The sequence below is a fragment of the Amia ocellicauda genome, chromosome 5 (genome assembly GCF_036373705.1).
Source record: "Amia ocellicauda isolate fAmiCal2 chromosome 5, fAmiCal2.hap1, whole genome shotgun sequence".
NCBI classification, from domain to species: Eukaryota; Metazoa; Chordata; class Actinopteri; order Amiiformes; family Amiidae; genus Amia; species Amia ocellicauda.
In genome coordinates, this window is record NC_089854.1 from 25,608,381 (window position 1) to 25,635,459 (window position 27,079).

The 27,079-nt window shown below is 37.8% G+C and overlaps 2 protein-coding genes across 4 annotated transcripts in view; one reads left to right on the forward strand and one right to left on the reverse strand.

Moving 5' to 3' along the window:
- Positions 1-412: 412 nt before the first annotated feature.
- LOC136749928 (E3 ubiquitin/ISG15 ligase TRIM25-like) lies at positions 413-5,226 on the reverse strand. 2 transcript variants are annotated; one of them, XM_066704585.1, is made up of 7 exons: positions 5,126-5,226; positions 3,115-3,703; positions 2,859-2,954; positions 2,369-2,602; positions 2,104-2,272; positions 1,705-1,770; positions 413-1,468 (listed from the first exon to the last, which is right to left on the reverse strand). In XM_066704585.1, the coding sequence occupies exons 2-7, from the start codon at positions 3,700-3,702 to the stop codon at positions 894-896; spliced, it is 1,728 nt and encodes a 575-aa protein (XP_066560682.1). In that variant the 5' UTR covers position 3,703; positions 5,126-5,226; the 3' UTR covers positions 413-893. The 2 variants fall into 2 exon arrangements, with proteins under 2 accessions (XP_066560682.1, XP_066560684.1); XM_066704587.1 differs by having other exon boundaries at positions 3,115-3,662; positions 5,126-5,220.
- Positions 5,227-5,277: 51 nt separating this feature from the next.
- The window catches only part of LOC136749925 (E3 ubiquitin-protein ligase rnf213-alpha), a 53,187-nt gene continuing 31,385 nt past the window's right edge, over positions 5,278-27,079 (forward strand). The window contains exons 1-19 of one of the 2 annotated variants that reach the window (XM_066704581.1): positions 5,278-5,393; positions 7,278-7,380; positions 7,577-7,722; positions 8,487-8,647; positions 9,327-10,034; positions 10,309-10,511; positions 10,790-10,957; positions 11,069-11,274; positions 11,534-11,826; positions 12,089-12,348; positions 14,960-15,172; positions 15,446-15,638; positions 15,883-15,938; positions 17,313-17,475; positions 17,929-18,087; positions 18,459-18,557; positions 20,108-20,230; positions 20,539-20,728; positions 24,542-24,715. In XM_066704581.1, the coding sequence (XP_066560678.1) occupies positions 7,620-7,722; positions 8,487-8,647; positions 9,327-10,034; positions 10,309-10,511; positions 10,790-10,957; positions 11,069-11,274; positions 11,534-11,826; positions 12,089-12,348; positions 14,960-15,172; positions 15,446-15,638; positions 15,883-15,938; positions 17,313-17,475; positions 17,929-18,087; positions 18,459-18,557; positions 20,108-20,230; positions 20,539-20,728; positions 24,542-24,715 (3,472 nt within the window). In that variant the 5' untranslated portion in view covers positions 5,278-5,393; positions 7,278-7,380; positions 7,577-7,619. The remainder of the gene's footprint in view (positions 5,394-7,277; positions 7,381-7,576; positions 7,723-8,486; positions 8,648-9,326; positions 10,035-10,308; positions 10,512-10,789; positions 10,958-11,068; positions 11,275-11,533; positions 11,827-12,088; positions 12,349-14,959; positions 15,173-15,445; positions 15,639-15,882; positions 15,939-17,312; positions 17,476-17,928; positions 18,088-18,458; positions 18,558-20,107; positions 20,231-20,538; positions 20,729-24,541; positions 24,716-27,079) is intronic. The other variant, XM_066704582.1, reaches the window with a different exon arrangement.

Genomic DNA, 27,079 nt, shown 5'->3' on the forward strand with positions numbered 1-27,079 from the left:
GTGTTTGAGACAAAACTCTGGGGAGGGGAGTATAAAGTGACTGTTTTAAAGCAGTAGGGAATACCCTTGGATAAAATCACATTTCCAATTTGGCTGCTACAGTTCCTACAACTTGGCACTTCATACACCCCAACTACTGCGCCACTGCTGCTCTAGCCTACTTAAAAACAAAAAAAGCCTTGAACTTTTAGACTATCCTAAGTTAAAATACTGGCTTGTATGTACAAATTGAGGAAGTTATAGAATATATACATTATGACAAAACGTTTTTTTATCAAAAAGTATTTTATTCAAGAAATTAACATTCACCTTGCTTAATCCTATCAATACTAAAACTAAACTAAAACTAGTGGAAAATGAAACTTAAACATTTGGTCTACGGTGTGTATTTTTAAATGGAACACTACATATATACTGCAGTTTTATTTTTAGTAGACTCACACCCTATATTTTTCTGGGGTCCAAACTTCAAAATAATTTCTTCCCATATTGTGCTACAAGCAGGTAAATAGCTTAAAAAATATAAATTGCCCGAGACTGAAGCAGTAATCTTTTTAAGATCTCCAGCAGAATGAAAATCAGGAGACCCTCATAGACTGGAGTTGTGAAATCTGATTTGTTAGGATCGTTAAAGTGCTATTCATCTGAAATGAGTAGGATCAGAACAGATGCCACCAGGCTGTCCGTCCCACTCTTCAGGGTTAGAATTACATTATGAAAGGTTTTCTTTCATAGAGCTACATGGTGTTTCAGAGTAGATTCCCTTCACTACTAGTTCAGCGATTGATGCTTTAACTACTTTCTACACAGACCTAATAAGAACACTTAGCTTGTGCTTGAAATTGAGTCATGAAACCCAGTTGTGATAACGACAGGCCCAACCTCCACTTTTCTCAGCCGATTGTCATCTTATTCTCGGGCTCTCTTAGCCACACGGCGGGGTACACGGGCTCAGAGAACACAGCCTCGTACTTGTACCACAGAGTCGCCCTGCTGTCCGAGATGGAGAAGAAAGACACAATCCCCAGGTCACAGTCCAAGAACACTCCCACCTTCTCGGGACACTGCTGTGACACATGATACATCTCCCCATCGTGAGAGGTGAAAAGCCCCTGACTGGGACTCTGTAATACAGCAATTGCCTCTTCATCTTCCTCCTTCCTCAGCCTGTGCCATTTGACGCACCAAGACTTGTTGTCCTTGCCCAGAGTTCTGTAGCAGTCTGTGTTGCTCTTGTATGTCACGCCAACTGCCCAGTTACTGTTCCCTGTGGGAGGGGTCACTTCCCAGTAGTGCTGGCCCCTGCTGAAGCTCTGGGAGCACAAAACCCTGAAGCCCATCTCCATATCAATCACGTAATCCTTCCAGGTCAGCAATCCACTGTGCTCAACTGTTGCCATACGGCTGTCCTCCGAGAGAAGAACTGAAGCGCTGGCTGTGCTGGGGTCGAAGGTCACCCCACAGGCATCTGGAAAATAGGGTTTAAAATGGAAAAAACTATTAACATTATTTCCTGTCAATTTATAAGCATCCTGCAGAAGTATAGACAATATCAGATTTATTTTCAAAAGCAAAGATAGAACATTTGATTACCAAAAAATCTCCATCTAGTGTTTTAACATGTACATTATTTATATTACAAAGTATAAAGTAACCAGAGAAAGACAGGATCAGTAGGATCAAAACGTCATCCGGGAAACTTACATTTCAGCAGCTTTCTCCTGGGCTTTCGCAATTTGCCAACAAAACAAAAGTCCTCTGGGCTTCCGTCTATTGTAAAACAATGTATACAAAGTTTCCATTGTTGCATCATTTTAATGCATAACCAAGGTTATTTATAAAGCAATATTTATAGCAGGTTTGAGATTTGATCTACCGATATGAATACTTTATCAGTCGAGTGGTTTAGAACTCAAAACCTCTGAATGGAAGAGAATTTGTATGATAGTTCACAGCTCCAAATATAAAATCTCTCTGATGCATTTCTAATGACTTTCCAGAGGTGTTTCTAATGGAGTTTGATACTGTCACTGTGTCTAATTCTAGCTGCAGTTGCTATATTGCATCTTGGAATGTATACTTTTTCTCTGATTTCAAACTTGCCGGTTTCCTGTTCCTCCTTCTGCTGTAAGACTGTCTGCAACTGTGCCGTCAGGCTGGTGTGAAGGGCTGTCAGATCAGCAGCGATCTTCTCAAAGGCCCGGCCATTCAGCTTGATGTCATGCTTGGGTATCTGCCCAGTCTCGTATAATGGGGGCACCAGCACCTGATTCTGAAACCAGTGTAGTTTTGGTTTTAGTTCATGCTTTTCATGACCACCATTTCAGTCACAAATGTGTCAAAGCTGGACCCCTTGTCCACAACTTACTTGAAGGAATTTGAAAGGGTCATCCTCATAGAGCTGTACTTCAATCTCTTCTTCAACATCATCTAAGGCCTGTATGTCACTCCTGAGCTGCTCCTGGATCTTGGAGACTTGGTTTAAAGCTGCCACTTCCTCCATCTCTATAAGCCTGGTGGCTTTCTGCAGTGCATTATTGATAGTGTCTTTCAGAGCCTCAAAATGCTTGCTTAAATCCATCTTAATCTTATCAGCAGCCACCTGTGGGTTTGGAAAAAATAAAACATTTTTAATCTCTTCTATCACTGATGGCATAATGGTTAATTTGGTTTCTCTTCTAATTATAATCTAATTGTTCTTCTTGTGTTGCATGATTCTTATGGTGTGGTCTCTGGCACCATCAATCAGAAGGAGTGAGTAATGTTTTTCATTATTTTGAAACATAAGATTTATAAGGGTCTTAAAAAAGTATATAATTACAATTTAAAAAAACAACATCAGTACTGCTGTATCTTACCCTTGTTTCCTCTTCTGTGTCTTCCAGCACGCAAATAGCTTCTTGGATGTTTTCTTTGCCTTCTTCAATTGCTTTCAATTTCTTTTTATATTCAACCTGAAAATAGAAAGTCGGAAAATAAAGGGCCTCTGAAGAGACTTTTCTGTTTTCTAGGCATAAAACTATGTGGGTTTGGCAGTGCTTTGTAATGGGAGTTAAATTATTGCAACCTGTACAACATGTCTGCTGTGCGAGGCTGAGAGTGGGCATTGCTCACCTCCTTGGCCTCACGAATCTCCTTCACAGTCGGGGTGGGACACTTTCGGTGCTTCACCAAACACAGGCTGCAGATGGGAGTCCAGTGTTTCTTGCAGAAAAATTCCAGCAGCTTCCCGTGCGTCCTACAGAGCATCTCCTGCATGTTGCACACAGGGCTGCGGAGCCAGTGCTGCTTCAGAGCTGTGCTCTGAAGGTGAGGCTGCAGGTGAACGTCACAAAAGGAGGCCAGGCAGTTCATGCAGGACTGGGTGGCTTTTAGCTTCTTGCCTGTGCAGATGTCACATGGTACATCATCCTCCTCAGCCACCATAGAGGATGAGGTGTCTCCTTTGCTCTTCATCACGTGGTCGATCATGGAGCAGAGCATGGTGTTTGATGAAAGGAGAGGGAAGCTAAAAAATTGTTTCCTGCAGTGTGGGCAGGGGTATGGGGCTATCCTTTTCATCCAGTAGGTCTTAATGCACGTCTTGCAGAAGTTGTGCCCACAAGGTATTGTCACTGGTTTTCGCACCAGGTCCTGGCAGATTGGGCATTTCAGTTCATCTTCTGGCAGGATCAGTGCAATGGGAGAAATCATGGAAGCCATCCTTTAGGAATATATATATATATATATATATATATATATATATATATATATATATATATATATATATATATATATATATGTATGTTACTCATTAATCAAGGGAACTATACAATGATTTTAACAATAGTAAGAGCAGATTCGTCTTTTTACACGGAAGCGTTCTTGTCTTGTCTGAAACTGGAGTAAATCTTGGTGCCTGTTCTTAACAGCAGGGTCTATGTCAACTATGTTGGAAAACGAATACCTACTGATACATTTCCAGACCACATCAAAGACCCCTTAATCTGTAACAAAAACTTGAATAATTGAAAATATACACTGTACTCCCTGAACATCGTTATGGGGAAGAGTATTACACTGCATTGAACAAGTTTATTGGTCTACCTGGATTTTTTGTCGTAAATTATATATATTATTACATTGACCTATCTAAATAAATACTGTTTTTAGGTTTTGGGGGATTTATAAGTTACTTCGAAAATGTGCAGGCCTGTAGCTCCAAAGGTCCAGGACTGAGTATTACAGATATACAGCAAAACAATGATGTAATACACTGGGTGTCTTTAGAAGCTGCTGAGTCACAGTAAACATTGAAGAGCTAATCTTCATCCAGCCCCTAGTGCCTGGGACTTCCTGGGAAACCCGACTCTTGTTGTTCAATGAAAGAGTGATTACAGGAACAGGCACAATTGACTGAGTGGGGTACAAACACAGCTGGAAAAAATAATAAAGTTAGGTAAAGACAAGAGACTGTACTCTCCTTATCTCCCATTTAATGAACTATAGGCATGTAAAAACCAAAACAACAACAAAATCGATTGTGATAATTTCAGGCAACTTATCCTGCATTTAACATCTAACCTATGAATTCATGTCTATAATCAATAAGAGCTCAGCAGATACAGGACTTCTATTGCATAATTATGCTGCCTTAATGTCCACACAAAACTCTGGTCTAATCTTAAACTGGAGATAAACTGCATTGTTCTTGCTATCCCGGGATAGACTGGGCTCTGTTTAAGTACAGCAGTGACTCTTAATTGGTAATATATACTCATTTAACCAGAATCACACAGAACATGACACACACATAAGTTGCAAGTGTTAATTCTCGAATGCGCAATTCACTGAAAAACAATTGCAGTAATGCGGAATAAGAAGAAAACAATCCTATCAAAACCCCCGAGCTACTCGCTAGTAATGAAAATATTCGAAAAGTGTATTTAAAAAGTTACGCAACAATGTTTCAGTTCAGACTGCGGTGCAGCGCCTGCCTAGTTTGGTCTAATCCGTATCTTCCCCACACACTGGTGCAGCCTCCCACTGCACACTATTGCCACAGAAGGGTTATCAATATGCATAGCTGTGGCATATTTGCCTATTAAATACATTCAAAGTAGCATAACATATAATATGAACTTACACAACACAGAAGGGGAGAAACGAGACTGAGTCACGGGCAGATGCGCCGGTGTGGACGGAAATGCCCCTCTGTGGCGAGCTCTGTCAATAACCCGGCGGCGGCGGCGCTAACGCACAGGCCTGTGACGTCCAGAAAGAGAAAGCCCGGCGCTGTGCTGACGCCCTTCCACAGAAACGAAACTTTTGCCTGCGTTTTATTTGCATGCCTGTGCGGAGCTGATAGCGCCGGCTTTCTCCGGGCCGCTGTCGTGAGAGAAATAGCTGCAGAGGTAAGTGAACACGCAGCATGTGTTTTAACATGTATCAGAGCCTCACTAATTCGCATACGTCTATCTATCTAGGGCTGAAATTGCTATTAAGTGACATGTTGTGCCGCTGCCAAAACGTACAGATAATATATATATATATATATATATATATATACACAAATGTTTACATTGTATTTTTCTTTTCATACTCGAAACTTAACCAACTTAAGTCGTGTTTCCCCTGGTAGGAATATGGCCTTCTAACGCTCGTTTGCTTGCTAAATTGCTGTGCTAATTAATTTGTTGAGACATGTATTAGAAATGCGCCACATTGACATGCCTGGACGAGGTCACACGAACTTTGTTTTCGTGCTACAAACGTTGCGTCTTTGATTACATTCGGATACGGATACATGAGCATCAGGAATGGGAGATCTGTAACAAAGTGTGTTATCGTCTAAACACGTCAAATCTATTCTGGTTATTTACAGTACACAGTGCATGGTGATACTGTGAAGTTTTGCATTCAGAGTTGACTGCATACACACATTATGGGAAGTACTGTAGGCAGAAGTTCACGTTATATCATAGAGCAGGAAGTGCACGGCATTGTTTGGAGGTGTGTTCTGGGGCATGCTGCATTGTGATTGGTTTAGGAGGTGTGCGCTGGGGCATGCTGCATTGTGATTGGTTTAGGAGGTGTGCGCTGGGGCATGCCGCATTGTGATTGGTTTAGGAGGTGTGCGCTGGGGCATGCCGCATTGTGATTGGGTGGGAAGTGTGTTCAAGGGCAGGTCGCATTGTGATTGGGCACTTTTTCGGATGTCCCTTTCGTGTGATTGGAAGGCAGCTGCGGACGGAGCAGGCGTGTGAAATGTATGCCAACAACACAGGTAGCATTGCGAGGCGAGACCGCTGCACCCGTCTGTAATGATATCACAAGTAACGGGCATGCATGTGTTATAATAGGACGCATGTATGACTTAAGAGGTAGTTTGCAGTGTTTGATGTTAGTACCACAGTCACAACAATCTTGATATAACGTTATCATATTGGTTATAATAACAGCACATATTTAAATGTTGTTAATTCAGATATTCTAGTTAAAATGAATATCTGTAGGTGATCCACTACCTCTTTAACTATATGGATGTAATTGTTTTGTAGTAAAGAGACATTAACAGATGCGCATCTTAAGAGTTTTGTAGTTATTTGCCAGTCTTTTCAAGATCATTATGTTGTAAAGGTTCTTGAATTGTGCAAGTCATTGTATCTTGAATTGCATTGTTAAAATGTACTGTTTCAAAAAACCTGAGAGAAAATAGAAGAAACCCGAGAAGAAATAGTAGATCTCCAGATTACAATAAAAAGTGGAACAACAAAAAGATGGGCTCTGTTTTGCAAGGCAGTTCAGATGGTGGCGGAGGCATGAAAGCCTTGAAGATATCTCTGTGATGGTTGGAGTGTCTTTTTTCAGTCTTTTCAAAGTCCCTCTTACACCATAAACTATGTGTATAGCTGAGTTAATTGGGGCCTGCTGGACTTTCAACCTTAAACAAGTTACAAGCAAATACAAGTAATGGCTGCTGAATACACACCTCAGTTTGTTTTTCCATGCTGGCATTTGAAGCTTCTCCATTGAAGTAATACATATTTTCAGTTCTCACAGCATTCTCTTAGGATTTACTCAACTGAAATGCATTGGTCAGTCTAGCTGTCCCAGCACAGCCTAACATTAATATTCAGTTGTTTTGTTATATGCTAAGATTGAATAATTTACAGAGACGTTTGAGATGATCCTGTCTGAGCTACAATGTTAAGGCCTAGGTTCTGTGTTTTGGAGTTTAGTTATTATAGGGCATGCAGAATGATTTATCATGGTCTCTCTCCCTCTCTCTCTCTCAGTTCAGTCTGCCTGTGTTATTCATTTTTATCATCCACATTAAGGACCGGTGATATGAAGAATAAATTGTTATCCATTAGAAAAACACAACACAAATTTCTTAAGGTGAGTCAGCACAGAATGAATAGCCTATTTCACTATGAATTACTGAGCATAGTTGGAGGGACAGTATCTGGCACTTATTGCCAAAATACTGAAAAAGGAGAATAGAAAGTGAAAGCCACTTTTTAGCACTCGATTGTCAGCCATCTTATCCTTTCAAGGAAATTGCAACTTAATGATGATTTTCTTTTCTTCTCAGACACCGTTCTGAGACAGTTGCATTAAACCTGAACGATTGAAAGATGAAGTGTCTCATGTGTGGTCATGCAGCTCTGGAGGCAACGGCTAAATTCTGCAGTGAATGTGGGAATAAGCTGCTGCAGGAAACGCATGCAAGCAAACAAGGTTAGCATGAGATTGTCTTTAATCATTTTTAAAAATGTACGCATGTTTTTGTTCCACAGCCTGTCTGGTGGTTTGAATTCAGTTTCTTCAAACAGGTGATCTTGTTAGAGAACATTATACTGTTGTGTTTTTTGTATAAAATGTTATGATAGGATTTTTTAAATGAACATGATTAGGATAGGTAAATGTATTGTTATTTAGTTTAACAATGTAATTAATGGCTTTTGAATAATGTGTTAAAACCTTTTGGGAAAAACTTTACTCAAGGTTAGAAAATTAAAGTAAGATGAAAAAGTGCTCTGCTTTGCTTTTGTGCTGTGAGTTGGTTAATGGCTTTTCTTATCTTGCATTAAATTAATGTTATTACTATTTTTAAATAAAATTTGCCCTCTGTGTTTTACTGTAAATATATTAAACTTGGTATATGATGGCTACAACTACTACTGATGTATCCCAAAGGACTATACAATTAGTAGGGAATTGAATTTCATTGTAAGCTTCTATTATTATTAATAATAATAATCATAATAATAATAAAAATATTATTTATTTGACAATGCATGGTGCAGCTCATGGAAATTAAGGGTATTAACTATTAAGCAGGAAACTTGAAGAGTGCCTGTAGCAGCTCATATCCACCCTTGTACAAGCTTTTCCTGACCCTAGTGTAAGAGAGAGTTTTACACTGGATGAAGGTGAAGGCTGGAGAATTTTTGACATGAGCTTAGGACAGAGCTGAGTCAATGCATTTCCTACCTTCACAGACAAGCCTCTATCAGCGATTGCAGTTGAAATGGAAGGAGGAGCTGAGCTGAAGACAGACACTGAGATGTCATCACTGGACGAGTCGGCTGCTGCTTGTTCAGAGCAGCCGAAGGAACATAAACGACCCAATGAGGATAACAAAGGCAACCAGAAAAAAAAGGTGCGGTGTCTGTCATGTGCAGTCACATACTGAATTAAGAAGTGAATTGGCTTCTTTTATACAGACAGAGGGTTTGTAAATAATCAACAAAAGTTGGGACAAATGTAGGAATTGTTAGCATCAACTTTCAAGACTTAATTTACTTCCATTGCTGCAGAACAGCTGTAAGTTGTTAACCCATTACTTGTTCCCTGAACTCTGAAATGTACATTATTTTTCAGTTTTTGGTAACCTAAACTTTTTTATAACCTCTTGCAGTTTACCGTTTACCTTTGTACTGTTTCAGGTTGTTCAGTAGACTTAAATTTCAATAAAAAAACTTTTGACCGGTAGTGTATATATCACCCTTTGGATTTTGAGTTGTGATTATTCTAATGTTGATGTCATTGAGTAGACTGTTTTTTTAGGAAGCAATTTTGGATTATTTGAATAAAATGTGATCATCCAATAAAGCATACTCAAGAATGGAGTCGTTTTGAAAGATATTGTTCCTGTAAAAACAAATCCAATAATTTGGAGAAGTATCACAAATTGATTTAATTAGATTATCTAAAACTAAATTCCAATTTTCACAGTATTGTCAAGTAATTCTGATTTATATAGACTTATTTAACCTGAATAATATTTTTGATTCTATAATGTCATTTAAAATCTGCCATGTAAAATCTTGTTTTTACAGAGAAAGAAAAAGAAGAAGAGCAAGAAGAAGCCAAATGACAATGAAGGGCCTTCATCTTTGGACTCTGATCAGATGACTTCGGAGCTTTCTGACATCTCACTGGTTGACATGGAAATGGTGGAAGAATCCCTTTCATCTGACGAGGAGAGCACATCCAATGCAATGGATAGCACACCGGCTTCGCTGCAGGACAGTGATAATTACAATCGACCTATAATGGCGCATGAAGTTTCTCAGGATACTAATTCCTGCAAACATTCTCCTGATGAAAATCTGACAGTAGGTGCTGGTGATATGGTGGAGAACAGTACACAACCACAAGACATGAAAGTAGCTCCTGAGCAGAAGGCAGATGAAATCAGCGCTGCCCGTCCTTGCCAGCATTCCTCAGGAGAAACTTCAGTGGCAGGGACTGCTTCTTCTCCGGATTCAAAAATGTGCCAGACCCCGAAATCCTCAGAAAAAGTTATGGAAAATGCAGACAAAATGGATCAAGACCAGGCAAAGCCTGCTGACTATGAACTTGTCAAGAGCCAGAAGGATGCAGCAAACATGCAGCAGACTAATCTTGATCAGAATACTAAGATCCCTGAGCCAGCCAGGCAGGTGACGAAGACATCAAAAAACAGCTCACAGGATAATCAAGAAGGAAAACAGCCGCCTCGACACAATAAGGCAAAAGAATCTGTTCAACAGAACAAGATAAAGGTAATGGAATGATTGTACTTTTTTGAGGGAACATTTAAGTCTGAGATCATGTATATTAGTCTTCTCATTCTGTCTTTTAATATGAAGACAGATTACTTATTTCTGAAAAAATACTGCTAAGTTGTGTGCTTTATCCTGCCTATAAGATTTATGTGTAGAATGAACTGGTTATGACACAGGACATGTCATTAACAAAGGTAATTAGGCTTTGAAAAACATAATAATTGATGAGCAATTGCAGTTTTGCAGGATTTAAATTTTTTTCTTAAAACAGATAAATGATACAGATTCACGGATCAAGACGAATGCTAAAAATGAAGAATCTACTAAAAACACTCCAAAACCCCATGTGGTCCACTCAGAAATGCAGCAGTCTTCGCTCACTGTCTCATCTGACTTTTCTGAACAAAAGGCTCCCATTCCTGAACATGTAGACTCGCAGAAAAGAAAGAACAAGCAAGTGGAGACCACAAAGAGGTACATAAAATATTATGCATATTAATTCCTGCTGAATTAAGGTATTATGCATATTGTATTGACCTTCAGCTATATATTCAAATATTTATGTGTGCATATATAATGTATATTGTATATTAAATGAATGGGGAACATTTTAAATTAATTTTGATAAGTTTTACACAAGCTTGTTCAGATTTTTCTGAATATATATTTTTCTTTTAGCTCCAGCGTTATCCTAATCATATGAAAACATTTTTGAAACCTACAAACATTTATTTTGTTTCACTCTTTTGTAGTTCACCAGAATCCATGCATATCCCAGTAAGTGACAGACTGACTGTTTACTTCCATGCTGTCCTCTCTAAAGACTTTAAATTAGACCCAAGCAAGGATATTGTTTCGCTGAGAGCAGGAGAACGAATTGGCTCTTGGGACACTGATGCAGTTACAATGAAAGTGACTCGGTAAGTTTGTAGTATTTGTGTGTGAACAGTGTGGTAAATGGAAAATGTGAAAAAAGTGAATGTTTTGCTAGATGGGAAACCTAACTTGTGATATTTTTTTAAATTTTACAGAAATTTAGGAGACCATGGGTTCCTTGTAGAAGGACAGCTTATAACATCAAAAAAGCATATTTCTGTCTCTATACCTTACAAATATGTCATATTGAAAGCAAAAGGAAGAAATTATGAGGTTGAATATGAGCACATTTATAAAATGGATACAACAAAAATTGTCAACAGATGCTTATTCATCAAGCCACTTCTTCTGAGTGAGCAAGGTACAGTGACATTTACAGTTTATAACATAAAAAATTCTGTACTACTGCTATGACTGGCCATAATAATACCTATCTTAATAATATAATTCTACCTAATGTATTAATAATGTACACATAGTGATTGTAATCCAAATTAATCTGGTACAGGTTTTATTGTGTACTACACCTTGATGATAAACATACACAGTCAAAAACTGTTTGAGTTAGCCTTTGTTTTTTTCGATGTAGTGAACTTCACCTTTTATGTTTTACATTATAGGGGAATGGCATCAATATGACGATATAATCTGTGCTGAGCCCTCTAAAAATGTAGTCACTCGGTTTATTAAAAACCTAGTGTGGTCTGAAGAAAGGAAAAACTTGGTAAAAGGAAGACAGTTTGCTGGAAGGATCATGCTGGAAACTATGTTTGAACCCCTTAAAAACTGGAGTGACATTAACTTAAAAAGTTTTTTCAACAAGCTTCAACAGTTTTACATGACGTATACAGATCCATTTGTGTATGAAGATACCGAAAAAAGGTGGTTTAACTTAGAGTATGGTGAGACTGAGGTAAAAATGTTGATTTTGATATTTTCAGGTTATAAATTACTAGGAGTTTTTGCTTTCAAATAATGTATTGGTAGTCCTAATAATGGAATACTTTGCTTACATATAAATATTGTGCTGTCTGTCTATATACATTTTAATATATTTTCATATACAAATTGGAATGACATCTTATAATGCATCAGCCAGGCTTATAAGCTTAATTGAAGAAGTATGTTAATAGCCTTTAGAAAGCATGATCTTTATACCTATGCTTTTATTTCAGGTTAAATCCCTTCTGAAAGAGTTTTTGTTGGATAGCGTCGTTCCTCAGCTGCAAAAGGGTACTGAAGTGAGGGATACTTTCATCAACGACCCGCTGAAGGCTGGAGTAATTATGCTGATGATCTGGGGCAAATACAGCATTATATTGAACGAAGGGGAAATGTCTCGGTTGTGTGATCTCTTATGTTTGCCAGAAAAGCCAAAACAAGAATTCATTTTGTACTGGACAAGCTTTATAAAGGCATTAAAGAATGAAAAATGGTAAGTAATTTACATTGAGTGACATTCATATACACTACTGGTCAGAAGTTTTAGAACACCCTCCATTTGTCCAGTTTTTATTGAAATTTAAGCAGTACAAAGGTAAATGGTAATTTGCTAGAGGTATAAAAAAAACTGAAAACTAGTGTACATTTCAGAGTTATATACTGTTACTACACCCTCTTAAGCATTATTTGGCAGTTTGTGCAACTTCTGTGCATAGTTACACTGTATTCCTCCAATGAACACATCGTTTGAAAGCTTATTCTCTTGGCTACCAGCACGTTTCATTCTCAAGCACATCAGATTTACAGTTTCTGGGGGATAAACGCACAGGCTGCTTGGGGGGGGGGGTTGGGGGGTGGGGTGAGGTGGGGGGAGGGGGGTGGGTCAGTCACAGACGGTCACAGATCACTCAGTTTTGATCGGATTTCTTTGTAAATAGGCTTGTTTTGTTCTGAACAACCTAACGATTAATCAAGTATATATTATTTGATGTTCTATCAAGCAAAGAAAAGCTCAGATCCAATTATGTAAAATCATTATGTACAGTGAGGGGAAAAAAGTATTTGATCCCCTGCTGATTTTGTACGTTTGCCCACTGACAAAGAAATGATCAGTCTATAATTTTAATGGTAGGTGTATTTTAACAGTGAGAGACAGAATAACAACAAAAAAATCCAGAAAAACGCATTTCTAAAAAGTTATAAATTGATTTGCATGTTAATGAGGGAAATAAGTATTTGACCCCTTCAACTTAGTACTTGGTGGCAAAACCCTTGTTGGCAATCACAGAGGTCAGACGTTTCTTGTAGTTGGCCACCAGGTTTGCACACATCTCAGGAGGGATTTTGTCCCACTCCTCTTTGCAGATCCTCTCCAAGTCATTAAGGTTTCGAGGCTGACGTTTGGCAACTCGAACCTTCAGCTCCCTCCACAGATTTTCTATGGGATTAAGGTCTGGAGACTGGCTAGGCCACTCCAGGACCTTAATGTGCTTCTTCTTGAGCCACTCCTTTGTTGCCTTGGCTGTGTGTTTTGGGTCATTGTCATGCTGGAATACCCATCCACGACCCATTTTCAATGCCCTGGCTGAGGGAAGGAGGTTCTCACTCAAGATTTGATGGTACATGGCCCCGTCCATCGTCCCTTTGATGCGGTGCAGTTGTCCTGTCCCCTTAGCAGAAAAACACCCCCAAAGCATAATGTTTCCACCTCCATGTTTGACGGTGGGGATGGTGTTCTTGGGGTCATTCCTCTTCCTCCAAACACAGCGAGTTGAGTTGATGCCAAAGAGCTTGATTTTGGTCTCATCTGACCATAACACTTTCACCCAGTTCTCCTCTGAATCATTCAGATGTTCATTGGCAAACTTCAGACGGGCCTGTACATGTGCTTTCTTGAGCAGGGGGACCTTGCAGAAGCTGCAGGATTTCAGTCCTTCACGGCGTAGTGTGTTACCAATTGTTTTCTTGGTGACTATGGTCTCAGCTGCCATAAGATCACTAACAAGATCCTCCCGTGTAGTTCTGGGCTGATTCCTCACCGTTCTCATGATCATTGAAACTCCACGAGGTGAGATCTTGCATGGAGCCCCAGACCGAGGGAGACTGACAGTTATTTTGTGTTTCTTCCATGTGCGAATAATCGCACCAACTGTTGCCACCTTCTCACCAAGGTGCTTGGCGATGGTCTTGTAGCCCATTCCAGCCTTGTGTAGGTCTACAATCTTGTCCCTGACATCCTTGGACAGCTCTTTGGTCTTGGCCATGGTGGAGAGTTTGGAATCTGATTGATTGATTGCTTCTGTGGACAGGTGTCTTTTATACAGGTAACGAGCTGAGATTAGGAGCACTCCCTTTAAGAGAGTGCTCCTAATCTCAGCTCGTTACCTGTATAAAAGACACCTGGGAGCCAGAAATGTTGCTGATTGATAGGGGATCAAATACTTATTTCCCTCATTAATATGCAAATCAATGTATAACTTTTTAGAAATGCGTTTTTCTGACTTGGAGAGGATCTGCAAAGAGGAGTGGGACAAAATCCCTCCTGAGATGTGTGCAAACCTGGTGGCCAACTACAAGAAACGTCTGACCTCTGTGATTGCCAACAAGGGTTTTGCCACCAAGTACTAAGTTGAAGGGGTCAAATACTTATTTCCCTCATTAACATGCAAATCAATGTATAACTTTTTTGAAATGTGTTTTTCTGGATTTTTTTGTTGTTACTCTGTCTCTCACTGTTAAAATACACCTACCATTAAAATTATAGACTAATCATGTCTTTGTCAGTGGTCAAACGTACAAAATCAGCAGGTGATCAAATACTTTTTCCCCCTCACTGTATTAGTACACTGTAAACAGAGTTTTCCATCCTGACATTTTGAGCTCTCTATGGGTGTGTGTTGCTTCTACCAAAACGTGGATGATCTTGTTTTGATTAGTAGACTGTCTATTATAATTGTCAATATTTTCTGACATTTAGTATTTCTACTCAGACTAATTATCCCCCCACCACCCCATGTTCTAAAACTTTTGACCGCTGGTGTATAAACTCAATTATCTCAGAATTCTGAAATGAAGTTGGCTAACGCCCATATTTTGTCTTTTAGTCTCTTGGATGCAATTAAAATGCTTTGTAACTTGGGAGTGAAGAAGAAGATAGTGAAGTGGGTTGTGGTGATTCCTCTGCTTCACATACTGAGAAGTGACTGCAAACCATTTGAACTCCTTCCAGTGAATGCCAACCCAAAGAATCTCAGTTCTTGGGCTAGTCTTGAAGGAATCAAGTTTATGGACTCCACATCAACATCACAAGACAAAAGGTATGTCTTGTGGAATGGCAAATCTGTGAAACATAAACATTAGTAGTAGTTAAAAAAAATAATTATTCTTAAAATAGAGCAGAAGAACTTAAAAGATTGCAAAATAAAATTGCAATATGAGACAGTTCTGTTGTTTATGGATGAAAAATACTAAAAATAATCAAAGAAAATTCTTTATTAGGTGTATTATTGCTTTAAAACAGCTCCATGTTTAATTGTTAACATGAATGAGGATTGTATTTTTAATTATGCTTACAAATTATTTTACAAAAGGGCTGTAATGAAGGTCTTTGCTGCAAAGAAACATCTAGTCGAGGTCGACAAGTTACTTCCTCGCTCCTGGATTTGCTTACTGAATATGGAAGATTTACTTGACTACTGTTCTTTAGTACCAGTTGATCTCTTGGACATTCTGCATGGGTTCACGTTCAACTTGAAAGAAGACATTTGCTATTCCAACTTTGAGGTAATTATTTTTTTTTTTTTACATTCATACCCCCTTCCACCAAGGTGCTATCAGTAAAATGTCCAATTTATTATTCAACATTAAATGTATTTTAAATATCTTCAAGCTCTATTCCTCATGGATGTTTGTATGATACACATAGTAGAGCACCCTTATTTATTGGTTTTGGTACCCTAGTAATACTGGGTATAATTATATCATTATATGTAGTTCTCATCTTATAGATTAAACATTTTATTCACAGACCACCCAAAAACTGTTGTCCTACCTCTTCAACAAAGTCAACAAGCAACAATTCAGGTATTTTGTTTTTTTTTGGTTCAGTTATTCAGTTGCATGCAGTAAAAGCATTTGCAGTGTTTTAAAGAAGACAATTGTACATCTTGTTTATGTTTGCATTTGCCTGATCATATAAAATGTCACGTAATTTCAATTAAAATTTTAGTTTTTATTTACAAAAATAAATTAACTGCCCTAGTGTACTGCCTGGAGGATGACCCTGACAAGAGAATATAATAGAATGTAACTTGCATATATGTATGCCAAAAGTATATGCAACTGCGATTATTAAAATTATTTAATTAGGATACTTTGTTCAGTTGTATTTATTTTGAGAATTTTAAATGATTATGGGCCTGATATTCAAACTTAGCGCAATTTCCGCACAAAATGAGTGACGCGCAAGAAAAATGCAACTTGGCCAAAAGAGGAGAGAGATTCAAACATGGTACAAATCTTTGCGCCACATTGGAATATAGCATTCTTATTATCCCCACTGTTTGAATACAGTTTTGCTCAGTTATTCGATAAATGTGCAGCGCTAATATCGTGCAAAAACGGGTATATTCAGGCTAATTAAGGCTTTCACGCAATTCAAATTCGACTGAGCTATGCGCATATTTAATGTCAGCATCTGCATCTCATGTTTCCAATTACCAAGGCATTACCATATGTTAATAAGCCATGGGATTAAAGGAACAGGACTCTGCAGGTGGATGAATGAAGGCAGACACACATATACACACACACATCTCAATTTCAAAATTACATAAGTGCATAAGAAAATATACAGTTAATACAAGTCCTACATCCTAGATGTGTGAGCTAATAATTGTAGACAAGATATAGTTAATAGCTCAGGGGAAAGGGACATAGGGGCAATCGATATAAACAACATGAGTACTAGCAATGACCACGGACACGCTGCATGCTACCAACTACGTTTCCTATGTATGTATTTATGTATGCATGTATTGTCATTGTGTAAAAAAAAATATATATATATAGTCAGGAACTTCTTCTGGTGCAGCACACATACAACCATGTATAAAAACAGACACCCCCTTGTGGTCGCTGTCTCCTGAAACAGTGCCGTGCTGTTAACGCCACCCTTTTCAACGTGTTATTTTGTGTGTCGCAAACCTGCTTTTTGCACGGCGCACAGCTACCAATATAGCAGGAATCACACATAATTTGGGCCTTGCATACAATTAAAGGGTGAACCGCACAAAACGGGGTTTTGAATATGGCAAAACGCAACGAATATCTAGGCGTATATAAAATCAATGTTCTGTATTTCTACTTTTAAACAAGCATAAGATCAACTTATTTGCATATGAAGAGACGACTCTTTGAAAAATAATCGTTAATGTTTTTTTTTCTATTCTTTTCCAGTTGTTACAATGATAATTATGGAGATATTTGCTTAAAAACAGCTGTAAAACTCCTGGAAAAAATCTGCAAAATGACAAAGGAACAGCGATTCCATAATATTCCTGTCACTTGCATGACTCTTGTCATTGTGATTGCGGAATTTGCTGGATACTTTCCTCCTGAGGTATGCCTCTGAATTGCCTCCTTGAGTTCTTGAGCCCAATTTGTGAAGTCAGTTATTCATCTTTTGATTCCCATTTACATTTTAAATATTGTTATGATAAATACAGTTAAATAAAACGAACACAAATGGAGTAGTATTTAAATGTAAATAGAACATAGAACATTAAAATGATTGGTATAAATAACATCAAAGCACTTCTTTTTTTTAACGAGTACACTGCACAGAAAAAACAAACAAATGAAACAAGTGTTTATCAATCTGACTACAGTTGTAAGATGACACTTGTAATGCTATACAATTTGTGTGTTTTTCAAGCACATGAAAGACTGTATACAGGTGAGGTAGAGATTGCGACTTGAACTTGATTTGCATTTATGCAGCTAAAACGCCATCTTTATTAAAGATGTTACTGTAAAAATGGTTAAATAAGATTTTTTTCTTTTTTTCTTTTAGACAATGAGTAGCATCGACACCCAACCAGAATGCCGGAATATGGATGTGTTATTGGAGACTCTAAACATAATGAGGAACTGGATAAAGAATGTATTTCAGAACAAACTGCTGAATAATAGCTATTATCATACTGATTTCATGTGTAGCCACGAAATAGAAGTAAGATCTTTAAATCTCTCTATATATTTATTGCAATATTCTGAATAAAAAATATTTTTAAGTTTTATGTAGAAAAATGTAATACATTTTAGCCCACATGCATCATTGCATTTAATTATTTTACTACAGTTATTGCCTTTTCTGTTTTTGTTAAAGGTATGTGCTGCAATGTGACGAATAAGGTTAAATTGTGATTCTCCAGTACCTGGAAGCTGTTTTATTAGAGACATTATCTTTATGAAGCTGTACAAATTATAATATTGTCAAGATAGGACTACTTTGTATTTACTTTTCCATTTGTTTTATCTTCTTTAATTATAATGTATAAGCATTTCCAAGACATACAAAAATGTCTCCAAACTCTGTTTTAGGCATGGAACAATGTAATCTCGCTAAGCTTTGGAAGTGAAGAATTCACAAAGCATTGGAGAGAGACTCTGCTGAATGATTTGGAAGGAAAACTTAAACAGGTAAAATAATACCATGAATACTAAGCCTTATTAACTGTTTTCACATTAAAAAAGAATATGGTTAACAAAATCTAAACGTAGAATGGAGAAGATCTGAGGTGAAAACATACTTCTTTATTAACAGTTTGTGAGGTAAGTATCCAGCTGATTTTGAGATTAACTTTACTTTCTCACATTTTATAACTAGAGCACTGTGACTTGTTTTTTTTCCAGTTGTAATTCAACTTCTATGCCCTAGAAATATAATTGGATTAACAATTAAAAACGAAACAAAAAAAATAACTAATGTTATATTATACACATGAAATGCAGGGCCCTACCTATATTTTTTAACACAATTATTATATACTTTTCAGAAGTTAATCATTAATTTGTAGTGACAATTATAAAATGTACACTATTTTGGTAAAATAAAAATGTTTTACCTTCTACCCAGTTATTGCAATAAGATGCATAAGTATTATTACCTCTATACCTATCCACTAGAAAGGGGACAAAACTGAGCCAGGAAATTACAGGCCAGTCTGTCTCACCTGTATTACTTTGTAAAAAAAAATGATTAGACAAAAAATAGAGGAGCATCTTAATGAAAATCATATTCTTGGTGGTAGTCAACATGGGTTTAGACGAGGCAGATCATGTTTACTAATTTATTAGTTTTTTGAACATGCAAAAGCAGCTGTAGATCACATGAAAGCATATGTATGATAAACTTAAATTTTCAGAAAGCTTTTGATAAGGTTCCACACCAAAGACTGGTCCTCAAATTGGAAGTTGTAGGCATTCAGGGTAATGTAAGTAGATGGATTATGAGCTGGTTGATGTTTAGGAAACAGAGGGTGTTGATTAGAGGAGTCGCTTCTAACTGGAGTGAGGTTGTTAGCGGAGTTCCACAGGGATCAGTACTAGGGCCTTTGCTGTTTCTAATCTATATTAATGATCTGGACTCAGGGATAGTTAGCAAACTTGTCAAATATGCAGTCTTGGCAGCACAGGTTATTCAAAGGGACTTGGATAATATTCAGTTGTGGGCCGACACCTGGCAGATTAAATTCAATGTGGACAATTGCAAGGTATTACATGCAGGTAACAAAAATGTCCACTATAATTACACTATGGGAGGAATAGAACTAGATGAAGAAAGACCTAGGAGTCTATGTGGACTCCTCACTTTCTCCATCCAAAGAATGTGGGGAAGCAATAAAAAAAATACAATGTTAGGGTATATTGTCAAAAGTGTAGAATTTAAAACAAGGGCAGTAATGTTCAGACTGTACAATGCACTAGTTCGAGCTCATCTGGATACTGTGTACAGTTCTGGGCTCCGCACTTCAAGAAATACATCACGGCTCTAGAGAAAACGGGAGACACCTCTTCACACAGAGTGTCATCACAATCTGGAACAAACTCCCCAGAGAGCTGAAATTTGGGAACATAAAAAAATAGACTGGATAGGATCCTTGGATCACTTAGTTATTAATGGATATTAAATTAGCACAATGGATTGTTTGTAAACTTTCTTATGTTCTTATTAAATTATTCATTATTAGGAACATTCAATGGATCAGATTGAAATCTACTGCAGGAAAAATGAAGAAATGACCAAGTCTCATCCGTTCATATCTCAGTGTCTTGAGAAATGTGCACTGAATGCTGTTACTTCTATTTGCCAGGTAGGCACCTTTTATGCTCTGTCCATAATATAACTTTTTTGCATGGGAAATGTACAGTTCCAGTTGATCATTATAATATCTAAATTGTAATTCAAATGTATATTTACTAATTGTATACCATCCAAAATTTACAAAATCCTTCAAATCAAAGTGTTGATGGGAATAAAATGTATCTGACAAATGAGGGTTTTGTAAAAAATAAAAATCACCTGTTACTTAAAAACGTTTTAATTTTGTTAAAATTGCCTTTGTTTAGCAGGGTTTTTGAAAATGGAGCTGGCTATACTAATAGTAATCTATATTGACAGGAAAAGTCGGAGGGCAATCTCTTTGAACGGTTGAAACAACATGACTTCAGCAAGTTTGGGAAGCTGGTGTCTACAATCATCCAGAAGTCCTGGCCCACAAACTCAAGAGGACAGTGCCTGGAGGGGAATGAAGTAGTTATCCAGCATTTACTCAACTGGTCTGCAGCTAAAAACATTTTCCAGCTACAAGGTAATTATTACTAGGCTATCTGTTAATGTGTCACATTTCTTTAATTGAACACAACAAACAGAAACATTTTAAATACAGTTGACTCTAGATAATTGCATAGTCTTGGGACCGTTGTGATACTATGCACTTAACCGGAGTATGCATTCATCCGGAGCAAGTTATTTAAATATAATACATAGACATTACAGTCTATGTACACATGTACATGCATGTATGACTCGTCTAAATCAGATTCATCACTAGTACAGTGGGCTTCAGCTATAAGTTGTGACAAAATCCTAAAATTATAAATCGGTAATTGTAGGCTCTTTTGCTTACAGTACCAGAAGCACAAAAATCTGGATATCAGTAGGAAAATATTTGATTAGTTGTAAAGCATGCAACAACTAAATTAATCAACCTGTGATATAGTACAGAATAATGTACTTGTAGCCATTCTGAAGCTTCACTAGGAGGCCTGGGCTATTTGGTGTTGGGGTAAGGTCGCTGCATGGTTGCTCGTCATGTTTGGAGGAAACCCAACAGTATGTTACATACTGTTTTAAAGTAAATGTCGCTTCTTGCCAACGCAAGAGGAAAATACAGGCTACCAAAAATGGCTTAGATTACTTCACAAAACAAACAATATTTTCTCCAAAGTCTTTTAATTTCACTCTTTGTCAGAGTTGGCGATAACACTTTAGTAACGCAACGCACTACTGTAATAATATTACTTGTCTTAACAACGAGTTAATATAACGCGTTAGAGTTTTAATTCGAGTAATAATATTAGTTACTTTCCGTATAAAATAAGGTTTCTCGCTACATTAATCAAAATTATGTGTTTAAATCGGTTTATCCAGTGCACCACTCGGACTGTTTGGTAATCAAGGCTGTGTCCCAAATCGCACACTTGTTCCCTCATTCATCTTAAACGCTGTCCCAATCCCTGAGGGAGCGAGTGAAGGAGCCGAATCGAGCCGTCTGTGCCCTTCAATGCTGCCTTCAGCGGAGTGAACAAAACAGCGCACTGATGAGGAAGTGTTTTAGCGCTGAAGTCCCAGAACTCTTTGCGTTAAAGTCAACTGGGAAAATATAGCAGCGGCGGGTGTATATAAATGTAATGTTAGCTAGACAGTTGTAGAAATTGTTAAATTATGTATCAAGGAAATAATACATAGATAAAATGATTATATAATCATGATTTAAATATAGGGTTAGAAAGTTCAGCCAAAAAATATTTCGGTATCTATCATTTAATTAATTAATGAAGTAGTATCCTATAAAACTAGGATGTGATATTAACGAACAGTGTATTTCAAACTTATTATGATTATTATTACTATAATTAAACACAGAGACAGATGACAAGAAAATACTACTTTTTCGGTCAAATCTAAAGGCGCTGAATACTGACGCTTAAGTGAGTCCCATTGAGCGCTTTTAGCTTCACCTGCACCCTCCTCACTCAAGCGCACACTCTGTGACGTCAGCACAAGGTCACGCAAATTGGGACGCAGCCTAGTTCGGGCACAGGCGGAAACCCCAGGCACGGCAGGGCCACACTGAGGTACAGCTAAACGTGGCTAGTGGAAATGGGGTATTAGGTGGGCGTTATTATGAAACCCAGGCTGTATTTGAAACCTCATACTACCCACATTACACATACTACATACCAGCATTTAAACATTACTGAAGTGTTGGTATGTAGTATGGGTTAACTCGCAGTTTTACACGACTGACCCGAGAACTAAGGTAAGCCATGGTTTAAGTTTATTTGGCACACATTTAAAACACGCATTACCAGAATATGGAGATTAGTCACATTGTTTAGGGCAAAATGAAGCAATGTAGCAGGTAATATATAACGTGCTACATTTTGAATGAACTAATATGTAATACTAATATTATTTACGAATAACGACTAATATATTATGTTTTATCAGTAGCGACCCCAACACTGCCATTTGTCATATCTATCTAGCCATATGCCCTCAAATGTACTTATGACTTATGTACTTATTTCGCTAGGTCAAATATTCATAGTAAAAAAGTATAGGTTAATAATTAGTTAATGAAAACATAAAGTGCCCTGTAGCTAATGAAAATAAAGTGCGTAGCTGATACAAATGTCTGTAGATTTAGTTTTCTTGTAAGTACTTTAAAAGTCTGAACTTCACTGTAGTGGACAGCACTATCAGGTATAAAATGCATTGTGAAACTGAATGGGTCCACGTAACTCTATGAACTCATCCGAATTATGCGTTAAAATTATGTCTTTACCCGTAGCATGTTTCCATTAAAACCAATGCATTTAAAAATGGGACCAGTTGCTTGCAATGCAATAAATCAGAGTATACAATAATAGAGTCGATTGTAACCACTTTAAACACTGAACATTTCCATATGATATTTTAATCACTTGTTGATCTTTCATTATAATAATTTTTTAAGTACTGATTAAGAAAGCTAAATTATTATTATTAGGGCTGTCAGTTGATTTTAAAATATTTGATTGGTTAATCAATGGGCATTAGTTGAATAGTCGGTAGATTAATCTGGCACTTTTTAAAATAAGTGTAACAGTCTTTAAGTGGTTGTGCCACACAGTAATCATTCAATAAACATGACATGACATTATACAGTATAACAAAGGTGAACGGGAATGGTAAAGAAAATAGAAATGTATATTAAAAACAAAATACGAAATAATTATCAGCTTCAACCAGTGATGTGGTTGAAGCTGACAATTTGAGAACATTCAAAAATAGACTAGATAGGATCCTTGGATCACTTAGTTATTAATGGACACCAAACGAGCACGATGGGTTGAATGGCCTCCTCTCGTTTGTAAACTTTCTTGTGCTCTTATTATAATCAGCAGTTATAATCGCTATGCAAACATGTTTTGCTCAGAAATGATACTGTAAACTCACACTGGACTTGAGAAAAGCATTGCTTGCATATGAAACAGAAAACATTTCCTTTGTCTTCAGTGATTCCTTCCGAATCCAGTTTGAATCCAAAGCTAGACTATATATATTTTTTTCTTTTAGCAGCTTGTAACCCTCCAGTTTGTGCATGGATATTGTAATGTAGCTCTTGTGAAATCATGCGTGATTTGCCTTTATAATTTAACACAGGGCTGGTCAGTTTGCACGATTTAATTTGAATTACTCTGTGTTGCTGAATACACTGTGCAGTACTCGACTTTTATTATATTTATGTATTAAATATGCCTACTGCATTTGAACTGCATAAACGCAAATAAAGTAAATTCGCAATCTACCTCACCTGTCTACAGTCTTTCGTGTGCTTGAAAAACACACGCATTGTATAACATTACAAGTGTCTTCTTACAAGTCAGATTGAGTGGACACTGAGAGTGATTATGCCACAAATAAGCACTTTCATTTCACTTTCATTTATTTGTTTTGACTGTGAAGTGTACCGTTTAGAAACAAAAGAGCTTTGATGTTATTTATACCAACCATTTTAATGTTTTATTTTCATATTTACATTTAAATACCCTAATCCATTTGTGCTAGTTGTATACGATCATTTTAATAGCGTTAAAATAAGCGGTTTTGGCTCTTGTATGTAGTTTGAAATTATGCTCCCAGGTCATTATAATATGCTCGATTAAATAGAGAAAATTTTGATCGTCGATCAATTAATTAGTTGATTAATAGACCCGATTAATGGAGGCAGTATATCTATTTTAGTCACTTTTGTGTTTATTATGATTTTTTTTAACTTGTTTGAGCCAAATTCTTTTCATGTGTTCCCTCATTTTATTAAAAAAAATATTGTATTGTGGTATATTTTTAACAGGTGCTGATGGGAAGTTGATTGACCAGCTTACTGATGATGCCAGAGAGCGAATTGCTATTGCAAGTTCATCTTTCATAGCCATCACAAACCAGTTCATCAAAGGAGACATACCAATACAGCTTCTTAACCACATCTTTAAAAGGAAAACGACATTTCTTGCACTAATTAAAATAGGTAAGTTACAGCTGGATTTATTACATATTCTAATGTATAATGTGTAATTTATATACACTGCTCAAAAAAATTAAGGGAATACTTAAATCACACATCGGATCTCGATGAACGAAATATATTAAAGATTGAAATCTTTACTGTACATTGTGTAATTCGTTGAGAACAAAATGTGACATAACAATGGTCAATGGAAACCAAAATCACCAACCGATTGAGGGCTGGATTCAAACTCACACCGAAAATCAAGGTAAACAATTAAAATCACAGGCTGTTCCAACTTGCGTGAATTTCATCATGGCAACTCATAATGTGACTCAGTAGTGTGTATGGCCCCCACGTGCCTGTATGAACTCCCAACAACATCTGGACATGCTCCTGATGAGATGGCAGATGGTGTCCTGGCGGATGGTGTCCTGGGGGATCTCCTCCCAGACCTGGTTCAGGGCATCAGTGAGCTCATGGACAGTCTGTGGCGCTACTTGGCAGCGTCAGATGCACCTATAGATAACGTCCCAAAGGTTCTCAGTTGGATTCAGGGCCAGGGGAACGTGAGGGCCAGTCAATGGCATCAGTGCCTTCGTCATCCAGGAACTGCCAACACACTCTGGCCACATGAGGCCGGGCATTGTCCTGCACCAGGAGGAACTCAGGGCCCGCTGCACCAGCTTAAGGTCTGACGATGGGTCTGAGGATTTCATCCCGGTACCTAACAGCAGTCATTGTATCGTAGGCTAGCACGTGGAGGTCTGTACGACGCTCCAAGGATATGCTTCCCCAGACCGCCAAACCGGTCATGCTGGATGATGTTGCAGGCAGCATAACATTCACCACGGCATCTTTCATGTCTGTCACATGCTCAGTGTGAACCTGCTCTCATCTGTGAAGAGAATACTAGTCGGGTGTATGATTAAACAATTATACCAAACAGGTGCTAATGATCATCAATAATGATCATCAATTCAATATGTATGTTGAAACACAATCATTAACTGAACCAGAAACAGCTGTGTAGGACGAATAAAACTGGGTGAGGAATAGCCAAACAAGAATTGGCAGAAAACAGTGGGACCCTGGTACACCCATCTACTGTCCGGAGAAATCTGGTCAGAAGTGGCCTTCATGGAAGACTTGTGGCCAAAAAGCCATACCTCCGACGTGGCAAAAAGGCCAAGCGACTCAACTATGCACAAAAACACAGCAACGGGGGTGCAGAAAAATGGCAGCAGGTGCTCTGGACTGATGAGTCAAAATCTGAAATATTTGTCTGTAACAGAAGGCAGTTTGTTCGCCGAAGGGCTGGAGAGCGGTGTCTGCAGGCAACAGTGAAGCATGGTGGAGGTTCCTTTCAAGTTTGGGGCTACATTTCTGCAAATGGAGTTGGGGATTTGGTCAGAATTAATGGTCTCCTCAATGCTAAGAAGTACAGGCAGATACTTATCCATCATGCAATACCATCAGGGAGGCATCTGATTGGACCCACATTTATTCTGCAGCATGACAACACCACCTAACATACAGTGAAAGTCATTAAGAACTATCTTCAGTGTAAAGAAGAACAAGGAGTCCTGGAAGTGATGGTATGGCCCCCACAGAGCCCTGATCGCAACATCGAGTCTGTCTGGGATTACATGAAGAGAGAGAAGCAACTGAGGCTGCCTAAATCCACAGAAGAACTGTGATTAGTTGTCCACGATTTGGGCCAACCTACCTGCCGAGTTCCTTCAAAAACTGCAAGTGTACCTAGAAGAATTGATGCTGTTTTGAAGGCAAAGGCTAGTCACACCAATTATGGATTTTTCTTCTGTTCACTCACTTTGCATTTAGATAATTGATAAATATAATCTAAATATAATGTATATATGTGTATATATAAATATAATTACTTTACAGCATTTTTTCACACCTGCCTAAAACGTTTGCACAGTACTGTGTGTGTGTGTGTGTGTGTGTGTGTGTATATATATATATATATATATATATATATATATATATATACTCACCTAAAGGATTATTAGGAACACCTGTTCAATTTCTCATTAATGCAATTATCTAACCAACCAATCACATGGCAGTTGCTTCAATGCATTTAGGGGTGTGGTCCTGGTCAAGACAATCTCCTGAACTCCAAACTGAATGTCTGAATGGGAAAGAAAGGTGATTTAAGCAATTTTGAGCGTGGCATGGTTGTTGGTGCCAGACGGGCCGGTCTGAGTATTTCACAATCTGCTCAGTTACTGGGATTTTCACGCACAACCATTTCTAGGGTTTACAAAGAATGGTGTGAAAAGGGAAAAACATCCAGTATGCGGCAGTCCTGTGGGCGAAAATGCCTTGTTGATGCTAGAGGATGGGCCGACTGATTCA